The sequence below is a fragment of the Elephantulus edwardii genome, unplaced genomic scaffold, assembly GCF_000299155.1.
Source record: "Elephantulus edwardii isolate Elephantulus edwardi_28Jun2011 unplaced genomic scaffold, EleEdw1.0 scaffold00015, whole genome shotgun sequence".
Lineage (NCBI taxonomy): Eukaryota > Metazoa > Chordata > Mammalia > Macroscelidea > Macroscelididae > Elephantulus > Elephantulus edwardii.
The window spans coordinates 18,738,317-18,758,468 of record NW_006399765.1 but is presented as its reverse complement, the minus strand read 5'-3'; the positions used below and the strand labels follow the sequence as shown (position 1 = coordinate 18,758,468).

The following is a 20,152-nucleotide window of genomic DNA, read 5'->3' as shown; positions in this document are numbered from 1 at the left end:
TGAGAGCTGATAATAAATTCCTTTGTTTTACTTCATCTGGTTTCTTCCTTTTTTGTCTTTTTTACCTTACAGACCTCACATCTCAATTGGATGAATGTCAAAGAACCTGCAGGTTTAGTCAAACTGTAACATACCAGTTAAATTTTCAATTTCTCATCAAATTCACAAGAGCAATTCAAAATAAGATAAGTCAGGTAATTGACTTAATGTACAGCCAAATGATAGGCAGGCCTGTAAAGTGATCAGTAGCACCAGGGATGTCTTAAAGCCAACCACACAGAGCAAAAGGCTGGCATTTGCTCAGAGATGAAGCTCAGAGGGCAGGAAGGATGGAGAATAAATATGAAAGGAATTAGAAATACAACGCAGGAGTGAGAGGAGTGCAGTTCAGTGTGGGGATTGGAAACACTGTCACAGAATATGTGGATGAACAATGTCATATCATGTGGACAAAATGTTGAATGGAAAACCAACTTTCTCTGGAAACTTTGGCTCAAGTGACAATAAAAATTTTAGGGGTTTTGTTCTTAATGTCCCTGGATGACATTATGCTGAGTGAAACATCTCAGTCACAAAAGGACAAATACTGGGGAGCTCTGGTAGCCTAGTGGCAAGAAGCTGCACTGCAATCAAAGAGGTACGTGGTTTGAATCCACCAGATGCTCTGCTGGAAAAGGAGGGGTAATCTCCTCCTGTACCTGTCACATCTGATTTGACGGTACACATACCAAAAAAAAAATTAAAAAAAAGGACAAATACTGTATAGTGCCATTGTTGTAAAGCAGGTCTGACATCGGAGTTGGGGAGAAACTAAGAGGGGATAAATAATGTATACTGCATTGAAACAGATGAGGGAGAGAACTGTTTAGGGGGAATTTATGATTAGGTATTACTGTCATGACAAGTGTCCAGAATGAAAGTGACATAATGGAGTGGACTTAGGGCAGGGGAGGAATTACATAACAATGAAAGGATTTTTTTTTAATTTTTTTAATTTTTTTACTTTTCAAAGAGAAAAGTGAACTGGGGGAGGGGTGGGCAGGGAAGAAAGTGCGCAACAATGAATGAATGGAAATCCAAAGTCTCTGAAAACTTTCATGACAATAAAAAGAAATTAAAATAAAAGGAAATGTTAATATCACAAGAAAAAAAACCCCAAACCCCAAAACCTTACACAGGAAGCTTAGGGAGTTGTGTTGTTGGTTTGTTCGTTTTTTTAAGTTAAAACATTTACCTCCCCAAAAGACCAGACCTCTCTCTATGAAAGGAGATATCGTGGGAAGGTCCAGGGTTGTGATTTTTATGTGAATGATGGAAGAACAACCCAGCAAAGGGTAAGGAAGGTTGCACAAAGGAAGAATGTCTGCTGTTCTGCCTGAATTATGAATGAAATTGTTGAGCTGGTGTTTATTATCAGCAATAACAAAGTGCAAAGTCTACAATTGTACTGGAGGGGAAAAAAAGAAGGACCTTTTTTTTTAAATCCTAGCAAGTTGACCAAGTAGAAAGGTAATATGCAAAACTTCATGGGAAACAATATCTGTAAATGCTTCAGGGAATTAGTATTGCTTTTCTAACAAGATGGGGTTTTTTGGTAAGCAAGTCTGTCTTGGAGGAAGTGTAACCAGGATACTCCTTTGAGGTAATGATGGTGAAATTTCATCTCACATACTTTGGGCATGTTGTCAGAAATGGCTAGTCCTTGGGGGGAAAGAAAAATCACACCAGGAACGACAAAGGGTCAGAGAAAGAGAGGAAGACCCCCAATAAGACGTATTGACACAGTGACTAGCAATGGGCTCAAACATGTTGGAGACCTTGAGGGGTGGCTCAGGTGAGGACAGGGTTACTAGGAAGCCTATGAAAAGCAGATCAGAATCCTGTCCTCACCTGAGCCACCCTCATGATATCCAACATGCTTGAGCTTGTTGCTGCAGTGAGCTTTGGTGAACTAGTGGTAAAATACTGCTCTGCAATCCTGAAGGCACACGGTTTGAATCCACCAGCTGCTCTATAGGAGAAGGATGAATAATCTCCTCCCGTGTGATTTACTGCCTCTGAAAAACTTCCAGAGTCAGCTATGCATCAGCTCTGACTCAATGAGTTTATAGTTGACTTGATGACACATAACAACAAAACATTTGTTACTTAAAATGATGAAACTTCATTGTCCAACATAGTAACCACTAGTCACAGTGATTAAGTGCCTGACCATTAATGTATAGATTAGTGGTTCAAATCTACCAGTATCTCCACAGGAGTAAAGAGCAGTCTGCTTCCATAACAATGACAGATGAGGAAACTGAGACCATTCACATGGTCACTATCAGTCAGGATGGCCTCTGTCTCACACAACCACAACTATTTGTGACTAATGTGTTACATCATGATATGTTGTAATATGTCACATTTCCAAGGTCCAGTATTTAAAAGTAAATGCTACATTAACATACTTTATTGCATGTTAATTGTAGGCTGAAATTATATTTTTGATATGCTGAATTAAGTAAACATTATTATTAAAATTCATTTTGCTCATATCCTTTTCCTTTTTTCTTTTTTATTGTGATTTTAATGAAAGTTTACAGAAAAGGTGGGTTTTCATTCATTCAAAAGCTGCCACCTTTTCCTTTATTTTTAGTGTAGTTTATGCAGTCACCATAAGTCAGAATCAAATAAACAATAATCAAATATTCAATTGTTTCTGTTGCACATTAACATGTTAGGATTTGGGAAGATACTTCATGCTTCATGTTTCTACTGTTCAGTATATTTGATCTTTTAAAATAAGGATGATAATTTATACAGGAACAATAAACTCGTTGTTCTAAATTATATAAATACACCAATGAACAAAGGGCTATGTTTTCCCTCCTGGGATGCTGAGACAACTAGCTGGGAGGCTCTGGGTGGGAACTAACAATAACAGAGGGAGAGCAGCTGGCTTTGGGGCTGTTTTCTCCAGTCCGCTCCTGTAACAGCCGGGAAACTGAGGCCCCAAAGGATGGCATACCAGTCCTAGGTTACCGGAACTCAAGTCCATTAAGGCAGAAGTACTGACAGGAGAGGAAGACCCTGGATGAGATGGATTGACACAGTAACTGGGGTCATGAGGGTAGCTGTGCAGTGAGACTGGCTCAGGACAGGACAGGGTTCAGAGCTATTGGACATAGGGTCTGGTTGAGTCACAGACAACTCATGGCACAAAATAACAACCGATTTAAGAAATAAGTTCAATACTTCCCAAGAGCCTTTCTTTTTTTGTTTTTCATTTTTTCCAAGAGCCTTTCTAAGGGGAGCATCACTACCTGGAGAGAAAGAAGTCCAGTTCCTCTAGCCACACACCTTTCTCACATGCTTCCTCTTCCAAATAATCAAAAGCAAGCCACGCCTCTCAGCCCCAGGACCGTCCCCCTTCTTCTGCTGCAGGTAGATGTTCCTGCTCCCAGATCCAGATCTGAACTCGCCTCCTGAACTCAGCAGCGCCCTCACCCTCAGCCTCACACTCTGCCTGTTGGACAAGCCAGCTCAGGAAGACCACTGGTGAGCTGAGGGGATCCCTGAGACTAGGAGGAAGTAGGGGGCTAGCTCCAAGTCTATTCACACCCATCTCAAGAGAAAACTATGGCCTGAATGTAGCAAGTGTGATCCCAGGGCAGTTGCTCAGTGCAATGCGCACAGGGGTTTATTCAGACGGATGGGCCAAGAGGAGGCTGACAGAGCATCACAGTCCCCCAGAGTGTCTGCTCACCCCTGGCTGCACTTCGGGGTCATTTACACCACAGTTCAGCACGGCATACATATGCAATTAGTCTCAGAAACAGTTTAAAGAAAATCTCTGATCTACAAGGGGAAACCAGAAATTCTGACCACGGAACATTCCTACATGAATGTTTACCCTACGTCTGTATGCATAAGGAAATTTTGCAAGGGGTGCATAACAGTCTTGAGAACAATTTGAGATATTTCTGAGGTCACTATGGCCTGAATGATCTGAAGCAAGAAAACATCTACAACATCAGGGAATGGGGAAGGGTGAGAGAGAGGGAAGATGAGGGGGAGAGGGAGGAGGGAATGGAGGTAGAGCAAAGAGGGGAGAGCGGGTTGTGGGTTTGGATTTTAACTCTTCCTCCTTTCAAAAAGTCTGGCTTACAATTACCATCCATTAAACCCGCCTCCCCTTTTATTTATTCATTGTAGCTCATTTTCTCCCTACCCTTCTCTCTTTCCCAAAGCCCACCCCGCAAGGCACTCCTTGTTCTAGATTGTTCTTATACATGTTCCTTTCACAGTTTCCCTCTTATCTGTTCTAATGCAGTGTTCATAATCTACCTACGTTTTCCTCATTCCCTCCCCAAGTCTATCTTTTTTTAAATACAAGTCAAAAGGTTATAATTCAGGTTAGTAGTAGAATAGTTAGGACAGCTTCCAAAATGTGCTTACAGGCACCTCAGTTCTGAGCCTCACAACTTTAGACCAGCTGAAAAGTTATTAGTCCTGCCAATATTGGCTTCCCTCTATCCCTAGTTGTCCTACAAGCTTAGACAAAGGCTCTTAGCTTAGCTTTGGTTCTATCCACTAGGGGTAGCAGTCAGCTCTGTCTCATGCCAGGTCTCTCTGGTCCTCTGTTTCAGTTGCTCCAGCTGTTGCTCTGGTCCTGATAGATGAGCTCCACTCATTCTCTTGTTTCTTCTTTTGCTGGCAGGGGAGAAGATTCTCCCATGTCTGTTTATGCAGTATTTTTCCTTTTGTAACTGAGATATTCCCCTTAACATAATGTGCTCAAGTCTCCCCCAAATTGTGTAATGTTTTACTATTTCTTTGGGTTTTTAAAAATGTTGTATAGTACTCCATTGTGTGGATGTACCATTGTTTTTTTAGCTGTTCGTTTGTTGATGGGTACGTGCATTGCTTTCATCTTTCCTATTGTGAATAATGACGCAATAAACATGAGTGCGCATACATCTGTTTGAGTTGTGGCTCTTGGTTTTTTATTTCCAGTAGCTGAGTTGCTAGGTCAAATAGTGTATTTCCAGGGAGTTCTGGTGGCCTAGTGGCAAGGAACTGCAACTACACTCCCAGAGGCGCAACAGTTCGAATCCACCAGATGCTCTGCCGGGGAAGGAGGGACACTCTCCTCCTGTACCAGTCAGATCTGATTTGACGGTACACTCACACAGAAATAAAATTTTAAAAAAAATAGTGTATTTCCAACTTTTTGAGAAAGCACCAGACTGCCTTCCATAGTGGTTATACCATTTCACATTCCCATCAGCAGTGAATAAGGGTTCCAATCTCTCCACAACCTCACCTGCTTTGGTTGTGTGCTGCCCTGCTGAACTCTGTTACTGTTGCTGGGCACCGTCCCTCCAGTCAGCGGCAAATCTAGGGGCAGAACTCCACTTCCAGATTACCTCTTCACAAAATGTCCATTTTTGTCACAAATGCAGAATGTACATTTTGTATTAAAAGGCAAAATATATATATATATGAACGTTTAAAAAGTGGGTCCCCTATTTTTCACATCCTCGACTATTATACTCCCCAAAGGTATTCTCATTAGCAGAACTCTTTATGAGAAAAAGAAATGCTCTTACTGATTTTAAAATGAGACCAAGCTTTCAAATTCGGCTGCAGTGACGTCATCTGGGGATGCTCTGGGCCTCATTCTCAGCAAGTCCGATTTCACTGGTCCAGGGTGAAGCGTGAGCATCAAGACTTTCTAAAGTCCCCCAGGTGATTCTAATGAGCAACCTAGGTTGGGAATCGTGGTTCAGACAGAAAGCCTTAAACTTCCTACTTTGGTCCTCCACTATTGAAGCACAAATTCCATGCTGGGCACTATTTTAGACACAGCACCTACAAAAGTCCTTGTTCCGGTGGAAGCGTGTATTTTAGCGAGGAGCCTAAGATCAATCAAGACACAAAGGATGCTGAATATTATTAAGTGTTCTAGAAGATGACAAGTGAGGACAGCGCTGTGGTTGAGATGCTGGGCTGTGATGCTAGGAGTGGCCAGGGAAGGCCTCCCTGGTGGCAGTGGAGGTGGTGGAGTTGAAGCCAACAGATGTGTTGACAGAGCAGATCTGGGATGGGAGGGAGAAGAATCAAGAATGACTCCCAAGAGTCATTCAGCTCCTGGAAGGAGCTGTCATTCACTGTGAGGGGATCAACCACACAGCGGGAGTGTTTGGGGAGGAAGTGGGACATATCAGCAGCTCAGCCTGGGAGGAACTCTGAGATGCCTTTCGACACCCCAGGGGAGAGGGTGGGTGGATAAGTGACCTGGGAGTCTGAGAGGGGGCAACAACTAGAGATCTGTGGGTGCTGTCAGCACAGAGCGCATGATATGGCAAAGGAAATCCTTTCTAGATACTGCAGCAGGTGGGGATTCGAAAGGCAGCCAGGCCACAACTCATGCCCTTCTGATTTGGCAGATGTCTCACGCCACAGGCTGCCAAGGTCACTAGGCTTCAGACTTCCACCCACCACATTATCTCATTTGCATCTGCTTATTTATTGCTTTGGGAGTAAACTCAATAAAAGCGTCGTATCCACTCACTTGGTCTGCCCACAGCCTTGACTAACTAGCTCACCACCTCCTTCCTCTCCCCTTCGAACACACATGCACACACTCACATCACATGCCAGGCTCAGAGGGGCAACTAAGACAGGTTCGCTATGCTGGTGTTGGCACGCCCAGTGCTCCTGAGTTCTGGCCACTTCTGCTCTCAAACTTCAAGGGCTCCTGAATACCCCTTACCCACAACCATGGAATCCCTGGTCTCGAGCCAGAAGAGTCAATGCCCATTCAAGCATTTACCATTTGCTTACTGAGCACTTAACAGTCCTGAGCTGGGGGGGATCCAGGAGATGAGAGGAACCTCCTGCAGCCCCAGGATCAGGACAGTAGCCCCCAAATGAGAGGAGCATGCCAAGGGAAGACCAGGGAGCTGTGACAGCAGAGCAGAGGGCACCTGGACCAGACCAGTGTAGCAAAAGACACTTCCTAGAGGAAGCAGTTATCTCACCAGGTTTTCTGTGGAGTCAATCTCTGAGAGTTGTATATGGAGAGTAGAACAGGGCATGCTAAGGCCAACCTCTACAGGTGGGGAGTTGCAAGTAGCTCAGATGCCAAGCATGCCAGAGGAAGAGGCAGGATTAGGACAGAGGGTGCTATTTACCTAAGGACCAGTGGAATTCAGGGTTTACAAGCAGGTCTCCGAGATGAGTGGGGTATGATGTAATCTAACGGGACTGTTCTCATTGATGCTGGGTGGTCTGAGGACCACCCACAACATAAACTCCTACGGAGCCTGAAGAATCCAGTCCAGCTACACCCGGGATTCCAGCCATCTGTACTGTTTTCCTGTACCACCACCACGTGGTTTCAGAGACACTGTGAATAACCACCTCACAGCTCTACCTCCCCAGCTCTGGGCCAGGCATTCGGGGCTGCTACAAGGCTTGGGCTGAGTCACCCTCCCAGTCACAGGCTCTGTTTCCAGGAACACTAAGGATCCTCTGTCCTTGCCAAGCCCAGGGCATTCTGGGGATACGGTCAGAACCTCGCGTAGGGCCGGGAGGAGGTGAGGGCTTTCTTTTCTGGGAAGAGGGGTTCTTTACTAGGAAGACGTTTTCCTGCTCAGACACCCAGCTAATAAGCCCTTATCTCTAACTCTTTCCAGCCTTCAAGGGCAGGAGGCAAAGGACGAAGGACACAGCCACTTTTTATTCATGACCAGTAGTTCATGCACCACACAGGAATACAACTTCCCTGGCACAGTCTGGCCTCGGGGCCAGCGCTGTTGTCCAGCAGAACTTCTTGCAATGACAGAAAGTCCTTCCACGCCATCTGATACGGCAGCCACTGACTGCATTGTGCCGCTGAGAATCGGAGATGTGATGCTGACTTCAAACGAACGTAAATTCAGCCACTTGAGGGTTTGTGGCTCCTGTGCAGGATGGCACAGCTCTGGGAGGGTTTGGCTCAAAAGTCATCACTGGACTCTTGATGGGGAAAACAAGGGGTGCAAGAGTCCCTGGCATCCCTATCCTCACCCCAGAAAGAAACAGCAGCTCTAGCTCTGAAGGGGCCGTGCCTCAGAGTGGCGGGACGCCTCTGAAGCGCCGGATGAGGTTGGCCAGCCGCCTGGCCAGGCCGCCCTTGTTGGGCTCCTCGATGTAGAAGGTGCGGGTGAGGAGGTTGAAGAAGGAGCCGTAGCACACGGCCACCACGGTGCATGTGAGACAGATGACATTGTAGGGCATGCTGAAGTCGGGCGTCGGCAGGCTCACCAGCAACGGCTCTGTGTACAGTCGGACGAAGTAGCTTGAGTCGTCCGAGAAGGGGAACCTGGGGTCAGGGAAGCAGAGATGAGGGGGGAACGGGGCAACTGCTCCCCACTGCACCCTGTCCCCACGCATGCGGGTCTCAGTCTAAATGTCTCTTCAAGTAAGTCTTGCTGGCTGCTCCGCCTTACCTGCCCAAAACACTCTCCCACACCTGGCATTCTCTAGAAAAGAATCTCCTCTCTAGACTGTAAGTGTCTGGAGGGCAGGGCACTTCTGTTTTAGTCACTACTGTACATTGGTGTACCTGGCTTTTGATAAGGGCTCAATTCCATGCTTGCGAAGAGAATGGATGGGTAAATACAAGCTACAAGCACTGTTACGAGTATTGTTATTTGCACCTATTTGCTGTCCTAGATGGTCTTTGGAATCATTTTATCAGGTCATTGGAAATATCACAGATTGCTGAGAACTGTACACATTCCTTTGGAAGAGCCAAACTACATCACAAGAGCCTGCTTGTAAAAGGTAATGCTCCTGTCTGAAACGGGCAGCTGAGGAGGTGCCAGCAGAAAAGATGAGATTCACTGAGTCAGGCTGGACTCACAGCGCCCTCATATGTCAGAGCAGAGCAGCGCTCCCCAGGTGGGCACGGAACAATGTTCCATGGGCCCGTCTATGCTCCCTGGTACAGCACAGAGCAATGCTCCACAGGCCCGTCTATGCTCCACGGACCGGTCTATGCTCCCCAGGTGAGCACACAGCAATGCTCTCCAGGTGGGCACAGAGACACGATCCACGGGCCAGTCTATGCTCCCTGGGCCAGTCTATGCTCCCCAGGCGAGCACACAGCATTGCTCTCCAGGTGGGCACAGAACAATGTTCCATGAACCCGTCTATGCTCTACGTGCGGGTCTATGCTCCCCAGGCGAGCACACAGCAATGCTCTCCGGGTGGGCACGGAGACACGATCCACGGTCCACGGGCCAGTCTACGCTCCATAGGCCAGCATGGAGCAGTGCTTGATGGCTGGGTTTTAGAATACACTGTCAGGTCTTTCTTTTGAGGTGCTTCTGGGTGGAAGACCTGAACCTCAATCTTTTAGTTCACTCCAAGAGCTTTAACTGCACCGCCCAGGAACACTCACAGGGTGCTGAAGAGGGGGCTCTCTTCCCAGTCCACCGCCCTGGCTGTTACCATGCTGGGCACACGGGCACTAAGCACCGAGGGGCTGCAAAGAGCAGACACACAGGCCGGGTTTCTCACTGGCTTCTCCATCCGGCGGGAAATGAGGCAGAGAGGGTGGGCCGGAAGGGAAGGAGAGAGGGTGGGACAGAAGGGAAGGGGTGGCTTGTAAGGGACAGGCACACCTGACATAGAAACCGTGGTTGGGGTCTGGCGTGTACTCGGTCCACTTGAGCAGCGCCCGCTCAAACTGGATGGAGACCTTGGTGACGGAGCTGGCGGGCAGCTGAACCATCATCTCCAGGAGGTGGGGCTGCAGCCGGTCCTGGGCGGGCTGGTAGTGGATGTAACCTGAGACACAGCAGAGCGGCACCACTTTCTCTCTGGGGTCAGACTACCTCACTTCTGCCCGTCCCACTTGGCCCAGGGCTTTAAGCCAGGGGCGCCTCCAAGGGCGGGGAGGGACCTCAGGAGTCCACCAGCTCACGGAAAGGTGAGGATGCTCTCAAGAGTACCACAGGCCACTAATCAGCCTGCACATCACACCTGAGCCACCAGACATCAGCTGCCTGGTGTGACGCAACAGACGTGCAAAGCAGCCCCTGGGAAGCTCTTTTGGGACCTGGATCTAATCAAGTTTTTAAATCTAACTATCAACATACAGGAAGTGGGGGGGGGGGGCAGGGAACATACTACACCAGCAAGAGAATAAAAGGCAGAAGACTCCATCCCACACACGACCTAGCCCTCAACAAACAGCATTTTGGGGAGGAGGGCAGAATTGAGTTGTTATTGTCAAAGAGACTCAAGAGACAGATACAGCATAAAAGGGAGGTGAAGGCCTCGTTTAGGTCCCAATTCAAACTAATCAACTGCATAGTCTGCTTGTTAAGACTCTTGGGGTGGACAGGAGCACCTTCAGCGAGATTACACTCATTATAGCCCTTTTATCTGATAGGGTAATTAAAGGGCACTTGATCCACTGCCTGTGATTTCCTTTTGCCAACTTTGCAGAACAACTGTCAAAGTGGTGAATGTTCTGCTGGGCAGACTTTCCACAATAAAAATGAAAACAGTACAAAAATAAAAGCACATTAAAATAAGAAAAGAAACCATTCCCACAGATTCCAATGAATAAACAACAATGTTAAGATGAGAGGAGACCAATCTACGACAGAAAGATGGAGGAAAATGAGACAGACACGTGAAGGTCAGGATACTATTCTATCTGAGGATGCACTTGGAATTTCCTAGAATAAAAGGTTAAAGGGCAACCTACAGCGTCCATAGGCACGCTGCAAGGAGTCGAGAATTTGAAGATGATACAAACCAGTGGTACTGAAAACAAAACGATTAATCAATGGCTTGAAAATGCTGGAAATGAGAGAGGTGCTTCAAGATGTTTTGAGTCTGGCTATCTGGGGTGCGATACCACCTCTTTCGAGAAGTCTTTTTTCTTTATTAGCCTCCCTCCACCCACAACTATGAGAAGGCGTGCTTTAGTGCTGGTCCCAACATCTAACTGGAAGCGTTCAGTATACCTGAGCTCCTCCTTGAAAAGAAACAGCTCCACCTCTTCATTTCTTCCAAGGACGCAAAGCCACCTACCCCAGCACCGTTACCTTCTGTGCTTCCAAAACCGAGTTCATCTTGCCAAGCCCTTCTCTATCCTGAAGAGGCTGTGAACCACTGGGAGTCACAGAAAGAATGTGCTCAAGGCTCCAGGAAGCCGGAAGCCAGCAGAACGAAGGGCGCTGCCACCTTCCCCCTCATTATGTAAAATCGCCAGCATGATGCATTCTCATAATTACTATTCTCTTTACTAACGACTTCCACATCTGACACAGTGAGCTCAAAGCTTCCAGGCTTCCAAGCACCCCCCACTCTAGGCCTGTGTCTCTCTGCAGATGTCGTCAGCGATCGCCTGGAGGAGGAGGGGAGGGGTGGGGTGGGACCCGGCTCCTCACTTGGTTTGTTCTCTTTGCCCCTGGAGGTGATGGTGAGGGTGTGCACATACAGCCGCAGGTACCAGGGCACGGCGTCCAGCAGCAGCACGGGGAAGGCCCGGTACGGGTGCGTGTTGTACAGGAGCGTGCTCAGCTCCCCTTTCTGCAGTCCGTAGCCGCTGACGTAGCGCTGGGCATGCAGGAAAGGTGCCGGAGGGGCTTCTGCAAGTAGAGAGCTCAACTGTGAGGACATCCTAAGGGACAAGGAGGCCTCGTGGCACAAGAGTTATGTGTCCAGAGGCTAAATGACCACTCGGCAGTCCTATGGGAAGATGACAGCGTAGAAAAAACCCTCCAGGACAGTTATAACATCACATGGGGTCACCAGTACTCCAAACTGACTCAAAAGCACCCAGCAACAACAACCAAGGGCCACCCCCTTCTCCCCAAAGCCTTCCTCAAAGCCAGGTGGGGAAAGTGTGTCACCAGAAGCAGGAACCCGAGTTCTGGAAGCATCCTGGTCTTTCTCAACCTACAGCAGGATGACAGAATTCCTGCTGAGTCCATCCCACGGGCGAGCGAGCACGGGGCCCTTTCGGGTGACAGTCATCTGGAAAAGCGTCCTTCCTCGGTGAGGCTGAACGTGAGTATCACTTAGGAATCCACTGCTTGGTACCCCCCGCCTTCTTGAATGCAGGGGGGTGGAGCAGAGTGGGAACCTGCCTTATCCACCCTGATATGCCTAGCACATGGTATGGACATGAAAGCTATGCGCTGATTAATGAACACATGAACCAACTCTGCACTTTAGAGTGATTTTCTTCTCTAGTCCCCTAGGCACTACTGTCCCCATTTTTCCAAATGAGGACGTTAAGGCTCAGAGGGAACAAATATCTGCCAAGTCACCAAGAGGCTGAGGTGGGGGCAGAACCAGGAGCATCTGACTCAGAAATCCAGGTCTCATCGCTGGCTCACTGCAATCAAGGCGGTTCTGACTCACAGTGTCCTTCCGCCTGGTTTCCAGGTGGTAAATCACAATGGAGGGGAGGTCTGGTGGCTTAGTGGCAAGCAGCTGTACTGCAATCACAGAGGTGCGCGGTTCGAATCCACCAGATGCTCTGCTGGAGGAGGGGCAATCTCCTCCTGTACCAGTCAGATCCGATTTGACGGCACACACACACACAATAATAAAAATTAAAAACAACAGCAACGGAGGAGGATGCCCATCGTCCAGAGGGATCCCAGAGGGAGCTGCTGGGAGTGACGGATTCAAAGCAACAGAAGGGCACAGCCCCTGGGATAGCAAAGGACTTGCTACAAATTACATCTGGACTCCCGAAGTCTGTGGCACCCGGAAAAAACACTCAGCTTCGTTTCCAAGATCAGAGGAGATGAGCTGAGTTCAGGGTGGGACGGCAGCTCCTCGTCTGCTTCCAAGCTCCCCTACTGTCTTACTGTCAGGAAGCAGGACATGGGTCGGCTCCCGAGAGACCACTGCTGTCCCCACAGGGGCCAAGGGACTCACCACTCTCTAGGACTCTCTTCCACTTGAGCTGGAGGTTGAGGTTGCGGGAGGTGTTGATCAGAGTCGGGTCGTGAAGGTCGTAGACGGCGTAGGTCTTCCGGGCACCCAGGATGGTGGCCTGGTATGTGGTGGTCGGGGATGGGCTCACCTCCAGAGTCTCATTGTCCTGGGGACACAAGGACAAGGCTGACAGGTGAGCAGAAGGGCAGGCTGGCTCATGGTGCTGGGAGGCTGGCTGGAGACCTCTGGTTACCTGGCTGATGTCCACGTAGACACGGCTCTCTGAAGCAAGGGGACAGGGCTCCGTGAGAGTTCGGGAGAACATCCGGAAGAGCGACCAGTCTGAAGAAGCAAAGAGGAAGACGAAGCAAAGGACTGAGGTGAGGCCTGGCCCCCACAAACAGGGTGGGACGAATGGGTAGCAAGGAGTCGCCAAGACAGCTTACCTTTCTTCCCCTGTCCCGTGGTGAACGCGTCAAATACGACCGTCAGCGTCTGCCTCAGCTCCCAGGAGACACTGGTGCAGCGTGCATCCTACCACAGGACCAATGGGGGCAACGGTAGGTGACCACGGGGCCACACTGCCTTGAGGCACATACCTGGACTCGAACCCAGGTCGGCTACATCCTGAGCACTCTCCCATGCGCTAGACCACAGGGCCAAGAATCTGACGCTCACAGTTCAAGGACCTGTCACACCTTAGGAAGCCAGCCCTATCACTCATCTGACCAACAAGGAAACCAAGGCGCAGGGAAACGAGATGCCCGCTCACAGCCATGCCAGCTGGCGCATGTGCCAGCCCTCGGGCTCCACAGCTGCTGCCTTCACCCCTGTGCAGTGACAAATGTCTACTGGGTCCTGGCCAGGCAACCACTCAGTGTCCTTGGTGCTCAGCCAACGCCCTGAATAATCAGTGTCACATCTGTCACTCACCCCTAGCCCAACAGCAGCTCTGTGCTTGACCTTCACCTTCCGGGGCCCCTGAGGGTACTCACCCCTAATCACTAAGACTTACTCTGCAAATAGGGCGGATATGCACTGCCTGGGAGTGGTAGCTGGTGTGGAACAAGCGGTCGGCCTTGAGCAGCACCGAGAGGCCTGCCTGGAGGAGGTGTGACGAGGTGGCAGTTCAGGGCTCTGCAGGGAGCACCTGGGCCCCAGACAGAGGGGTGGGTCTACAGAAGCACGCTCTCTGGCAGGCAGTGAAGGGGCAGCTCACATTCTCTGGGGCTCCCACCCCCAATGAGACTACATCCACCCCACCTTGGAGCTACAGGGCAGAAGCTTCTTCCACGGGGTGAGATTCTCTGTGCACACGACCTCGCGGGGCAGCACGGCATAGCGCAGGAAGGCGTGATCTGTGCCTGGGGGGTGCAGGTGGAGGTCTCAGAGCCACACTCCAGAGACGCCAATGACCTCATTTGCTCCCCATAGAGTTCAAGCGCCCATCTCAGGGGTGGGTTCCCTCTTCCTCCTCCCAAAAGAAGGCGCAGCAGAGCCTCAGGAAGATTTCCAGGGTCTCACACACTTAAGATCTGATCCAGAACTGGGAGGAAGCTGAAGGGAAAGGAGGCAAAGGCCAGGGCTGAGGGAGGAGGAGGTCAGGGAGAGGATGGGGCTGTGGGGACGTGCTCACCATTGGCCAGGCCCAGGGGCTTGAAGGAGGCAGTGGGAGTGACGGTGTTGGTGGAGTCGATGAAGTTGAGGGAGGCACAGAAGATGCCTGAGAGGACGTTGCTGAGCTCCTTCCAGGATTTGTCCACACTGGATGGGGACACACACCCATGCTCTGACCCTGGGCTACCTCTGCATGCACTCCAGCTAAGCCCACGGGAGGCCGTGTCTTTCACCATCAGACACAAAGGGCAGAGACTGACAGAGTCCCATCTGGCCCCTTCACACCGTCCCGGACATCCCTATATGCCCGTATCTCCTCTTGGGTGAGCCTTCCCGATGGAGACGTCAGCAGGCATCCTTTCTGTGCATTTTCTGCCCGTCATTAAGACCATTCTCCAGGCCTGCTCTCCTCAACCCCAGCTCCTCTGTGCTGCTGTGTCTTGACCACCTGAGCCTCGCAGTTACTGGAAAATAGCTTATGTGGTACAACAGCAACGAGCAGACTCACCTCTCACTCAAACAAAAGCCGTTTCTCTAACACAGAAATGAGAAAAGTGGCGGCCTGTGGGACAATTCTGGTCCACAGATGTGTTTTTATTTGACACTCAATATGTATCACTATGATTACATTTGAATGACTTTCACAAAGTGCTTTAGTCTGCCCGTTTTCTCCTATTGCTTTATACTCCACTGAGCATCAATCATTTGCTCTCTGCTTCTGTAAGGCTATGCGCATGACATCTCAGGTCTAGAATCAATGGAAGGAAACGCAGAGGTAAACCTTGGAATACTGCAGGTTCGGTTCCAGACCCCTGCAATAAATTGAATATCGCAATAAAGGATGTCCTATGATAATCTGTCGTTTCCCCAGTGGACATAAATGTCATGTTTGTACTCTGGTACAGTCAATTGGGGAAGCTCTGGGGGCACAGTGGGTAGGGAATTGCCCTGCTAACCATCTGTGGTGACCCAAATCCACCAGCACTCTGAGAAAGTTGGGCAGTCTCCTCCAGTGTAATTGACAACCTCAGAAACCTGATGAAGAGTCAGCTACGAGACCATAGGTGTGTTCCAACTCAACTGCAAGGTGAAACCTACTAGGTGTGCACTCGCCTCATTGGGAGCTCTGGTGATCTAATGGTAAGGAATTGCACTGCCAAACCCAAAGGTACACAGTTCGAATACATCAGCTGCTCTGGGCAAGAAAGACGGGCAATTTCCTCTCCTGTAATTTACTGCTTCTGAAAACCCACCAGAGGGTCAGCTATGGGTTGGTTTGATTTCACAGGTAAACAACAACAAGCATTATGGAAAGGTTTGAAAAGTTCCAAGAATTGCTAAAATGCAACACAGAGACACAAAGTGGGCTTCTGTTGTTGAGAAAATGGTGCCAAAAGCTCTGCATATGTAAAAAAAGAGAAAGCCAGACATACCAACACGATAAAGTAGGCCTCGTTTTATTAACGAGGCAAGTCCATATTCAATAAAAGAGAGACCACCACTCAGGTAAGATCATTTGTCACTTACACCAGCAGCAGCCACGGGAGCCCTGTCTGCTGGAACTGCTGTCCCTGTGGGCAGTGGCAAGACAACAGTACCATCCCTGCCATGCCCAAAGGGACCCAAGGTGGGCACTCACTCAGTGACGGTGTCTTGGAACCAGACCCAGAGCTCTGCCCCGGAGGGGGCCTGCAGGAAGGGAGGTCCCCAGTATCGGGTTCTCCAGAAGCCTTGTGTGAGTGACAGGTGCAGCTCCTGCAGAGAATACTTGGAGATCAGCTGCCCGAGTGCCTTGGGGAAGAGCCTGTAATGAGACACTGGGAAAAGGGGTGCAGGGGGTGACGACCCTGGTCTTGGTCAAGTCCCTATACCTCCCTGCATCTCAATTTCTTCCATGTGTTTGTTCACAGAAATAACAACAGCACACAGCACCAAGGATCAATGGGAGTCACCAACACCAGCAATGTTGCCAATAAAGGGGTAAAAGTTTGAAATTGCAACAAGATGCTGCAGGAAGCTCTAGGCTAGAAACCACCGCCCCTTTGCAGGCTTCACTAAATGGGGTTCTTCAATCATCATCTCATTCTTCCATTCGTGGGACTCCAGCTATTCGGGTCTCACGTCCTCCAGACTCGCCCCTACTTCCTCCCCGCCCCCACCGCAGGTGCGATCACGCCCTCTCACCTGCCTGCTGATGCAGCTCCGAGTCCCAGCGCGTGCGGAACTGGAATGTGGCAGCGACGTCCCCGGAAGGCAGCGGAGTGATGACGAGCTCCTCCCGCAGGCTGTCGCGTGGGGACTCTGCACGGCCCCGGCCGCTCGGGCCCAGGAGGAGCAGCCCCAGCACAGCGAGCCGCACGGGCGCCGCCATGCCCGCGGCAGCTTCCGCCTCCCCGCTAGGCCCGCCCCCACCGGACGGCCGCAGCCAATGGAAAGAGCGCTTGGCAAGCCGCTTCCGGCGCCAGCCCTGGAAAACCGGATGCTGCTCTTCTACCCTTTTTTTTAATAAATATATTATTTTTTTAATTTAAATTTATTATTAATTTCAGTAAAAATTTACAGAGACTTTGGATTTCTGTTCATTCATTGTTGCACTTTTCTCCCCTCCCAATCCTCCCCCCTAGTACACTACCCTCTTGGAAAAGTAAAAGAGAAATTCTTTCATTATTTTACAAACCCTCCCCCAGGTCCACTCCACCATGTAGCCTTCGCTCTACATTCCTGTCATGACAGAAATACCTAATCACATATCCCTTTTAAACAGTTTTCTCCCTCATCTGTTTCAATGCAGTATACATTATTGAACCCATCTCTCGCAGTCTCTCCCCAACCCCAAGGACAGTCCTGTTTTACAACAGTGGCACCATGCAGTATTTGTCCTTTTGTGCTGAGATACTTCACTCAGCATAATGTCCTCCAGAGTCACCCATTATTATTCTTAATTATTATTTTGTGTGTATGTACAGTCAAATCGGATCTGACTAGTACAGGAGGAGATTGCCCCTCCTTCTCCAGCAGAGCATCTCTTCTACCCATTTTATAGTTGGGAAATAAGCTGCAAAAAGCAGATTGCCTTTGCTAATCACACCGCTCTCATACCTCTCACCACTGCTGATATCTTCATTTGCTCGGTCCCAACCCCAATGAGGTGGATGGACACAGGGACTGCAGCAATGGGCTCAGGTGTATCAGAGATGATGAGGATGGCCCAGGATAAGACAAGGTTCAGGTCTGTCATTCATAGGATCGGTCTCTAAGAGTCGTATGTGACTCGATGGCGCCTACCCACAACAGAAAGCCCTTCCAGCTCTTCATACTTTCTTACAGAAGTCCCAAATCACTGACCCTTTGGAACATTTTCAAACAATACTATAAAGCCAAAACAGTGAAAAGCACTATACTGGCTTTAAGGAGCCCCATGGTGCCACTAACTGAAAGGATGGCAGTTCAAATCCACCAGCTAGCTGCTCAGTATTGTCCCATAAATATGTACAGCCTCAGACCCCTTGTAGGGTAAGGGCCACTATAAGTTGGAACTCAATCACATATCCATCTATATATCCATGTTGTTGACTCTTGTATTTTAGGGAGCTCTGGTGGCCCAATGGTAAAGAGCTGTGCTGCTATCCCAAAGGTATATGGTTCAAATCTACCAGCTGCTCTGCAGATCAATGGGCCGTCTCCTCCAGTGCAATTAAACTGCGTCTGAAAACACTCTGGAGTTGGTTCTGACTCGATAGTACACATCAACAACAAGTAGTTTTATCTTTTAATACATTTCTAAGTAAATTGTGCATATTAATACCATTCTCATCAAATACTTCTTCCTGCATACCATTAACTAGAGTTCTATATTTGTTGACATTTTTGTATTGATGTATACACAAAGTTATACACAATGAAATGTACAAATGTGAAGTATACAATCACTAAATTTTGACAAATGCATACGCCTGTGTAACTCACAGCCTATCAAAAAGACCCATTGTCATCCAGCAGCTTATAGAACTGAGAGTTTGGCCCCTTGGGATTTCAGGTGCTGTAAATCTTTAAGGAGGCCGACTGTCATCTTTCCCTATCTTTCCTCCAGGAGAGACTAGTGCATTTGACTGCCTTCCTTTTGGGTGTCAACCAAGCACTAGTCACAGTGTGATCGGGGCTCTTATATCAAGATACAAAGCATCTCCCCCAGTTCTCTAACGTCTCTTCCCAGTCAGTTCCTGCTTCCATCTCACCATCCACAGGCAACTAGCTACCGTCCTATTTTTCATCTACTATTGGTTGTTGTTGTTGTTGATTGCTTTGAGTCGAGCACAACTCATAGCAACCCTATGAACAAAAGGCCTGAAGCCCCTCTACAACTATTGACATTTATCAAAGTTCATAGAGTGTCCAGAGGCATGTTGTTTAGGAAGTGGATGCCACTCATGCTTTCAACACAAAGTTGTTGTTGTTATGTGCCATCGAGTCGTTTGCAACTCATAGCAACCCTATGTACAAGAGAGCCCTAAACGCTGTTCTATCCTGTGCCAACCTCACTGTCTCAAATACACTCATTTCCACCACTCCAGTCACAGAAGAGCAAAGTAAGAAGCTAAAAAAAAAGACAGAAAAACCAAAATAAGAAGCTGTGCTGTACTCCCAAAGGCAAGTATTTCAAATCCACCAGCTGCTCTGAAGGAACAGGTGAGGCAGTCTCCTCCCTTCTGATTTACTGCCTCTGAAAATTCGCTGACAGTTGCAACAATGAATGAATGGAAATCCAAAATCACTGTAAATTTTCATTAAAATTAATAATAATTTTAAAAAATTGCTGGCAGGCCAGCTATGATTCCGTTCTGATTGGACGGCACACAATAAGAACCAGCAACAAAGAATGAGGGTTCCTGCTGTTCCACATCCCCATTTGTATTGGAGGTTTTTATCGTCCTGATTTTTTGTCATTCTTTGGAAGAAGACAACATGCTTGAGAGAGAGAGAGTCATCAATAAAAGCAGCATCTCCTCAATGTTATGCGTTAGCACAGTGGTTTGCAACAGTAATGATTTTGAGGAGGGTGCAGGACTGACGCTTTGGGCCTGTTACACACGGGACGCCATGACTCAGTGCTGACTCAACACCGCCTAGCAACACTATAATTGTAGCCCTTTGGGTGTGTATCTAGTGGTTGTCTCATTCTGGTTCCATTTGCATTTCCCTGATGCCTGGTAAGGTTGAGCCTCCTTTCATATGCCATTCATTGGCCATTCACTTCTATTCTTTGGTGAAGAATTTGTCCCCCACTCCTATTTTTGTTAGCTTGTTTATCTCTTATCAAACTTCAATTCCTGCTTCAGCTCTTCTGTCCGCACTACTGGGAATATATTCTTGAAAAATTATGTGAATAATCTTTTGGTAAAACTCATAACCAGACTTCTCTGCTGAGATGTATTCGTGTCAGGCAGGACAACCAAGAGAGACCCCATTCCATCCTCCCCCCCACCCCCTAGTGACTGGATTACCCAGACTGACCAGAGAAATGTCAGATGTCTTTTCTCACCATGCTCTCTTCCCACCTGTATCCAGCTTTCCTGCCCCACTAGACCTG

The 20,152-nt window shown here is 48.6% G+C and overlaps 1 protein-coding gene across 4 annotated transcripts; it reads right to left on the bottom strand.

Annotated features, from left to right (window-relative positions):
- Nucleotides 1-8,103: 8,103 nt before the first annotated feature.
- On the bottom strand, nucleotides 8,104-16,936 carry PIGT (phosphatidylinositol glycan anchor biosynthesis, class T). Of its 4 annotated transcripts, XM_006881574.1 has the most exons (12): nucleotides 16,750-16,936; nucleotides 16,205-16,382; nucleotides 14,585-14,712; nucleotides 14,212-14,312; nucleotides 13,964-14,050; nucleotides 13,395-13,482; nucleotides 13,202-13,290; nucleotides 12,949-13,114; nucleotides 11,445-11,645; nucleotides 9,663-9,828; nucleotides 9,440-9,523; nucleotides 8,104-8,356 (listed from the first exon to the last, which is right to left on the bottom strand). In XM_006881574.1, the coding sequence occupies exons 1-12, from the start codon at nucleotides 16,934-16,936 to the stop codon at nucleotides 8,104-8,106; spliced, it is 1,728 nt and encodes a 575-aa protein (XP_006881636.1). The 4 variants fall into 4 exon arrangements, with proteins under 4 accessions (XP_006881636.1, XP_006881638.1, XP_006881637.1 ...); XM_006881576.1 differs by lacking the exon at nucleotides 11,445-11,645; XM_006881575.1 differs by lacking the exon at nucleotides 14,585-14,712 and having other exon boundaries at nucleotides 14,212-14,315; nucleotides 16,248-16,382.
- Nucleotides 16,937-20,152: the final 3,216 nt, after the last annotated feature.

What these genes read in the sequence shown, in the direction of transcription:
- PIGT (XM_006881574.1), bottom strand. Translation starts at nt 16,936, where the DNA reads ATGGCGGCGCCCGTGCGGCTCGCTGTGCTGGGGCTGCTCCTCCTGGGC. An exon ending in TTCCAAGACACCGTCACTGA is followed by an intron (nt 14,713 to 16,204) that starts GTGAGTGCCCAC and finishes GTCCCCATCCAG; the next exon opens with TGTGGACAAATCCTGGAAGG. An exon ending in TTCTGCCCTGTAGCTCCAAG is followed by an intron (nt 14,051 to 14,211) that starts GTGGGGTGGATG and finishes CACCTCCTCCAG; the next exon opens with GCAGGCCTCTCGGTGCTGCT.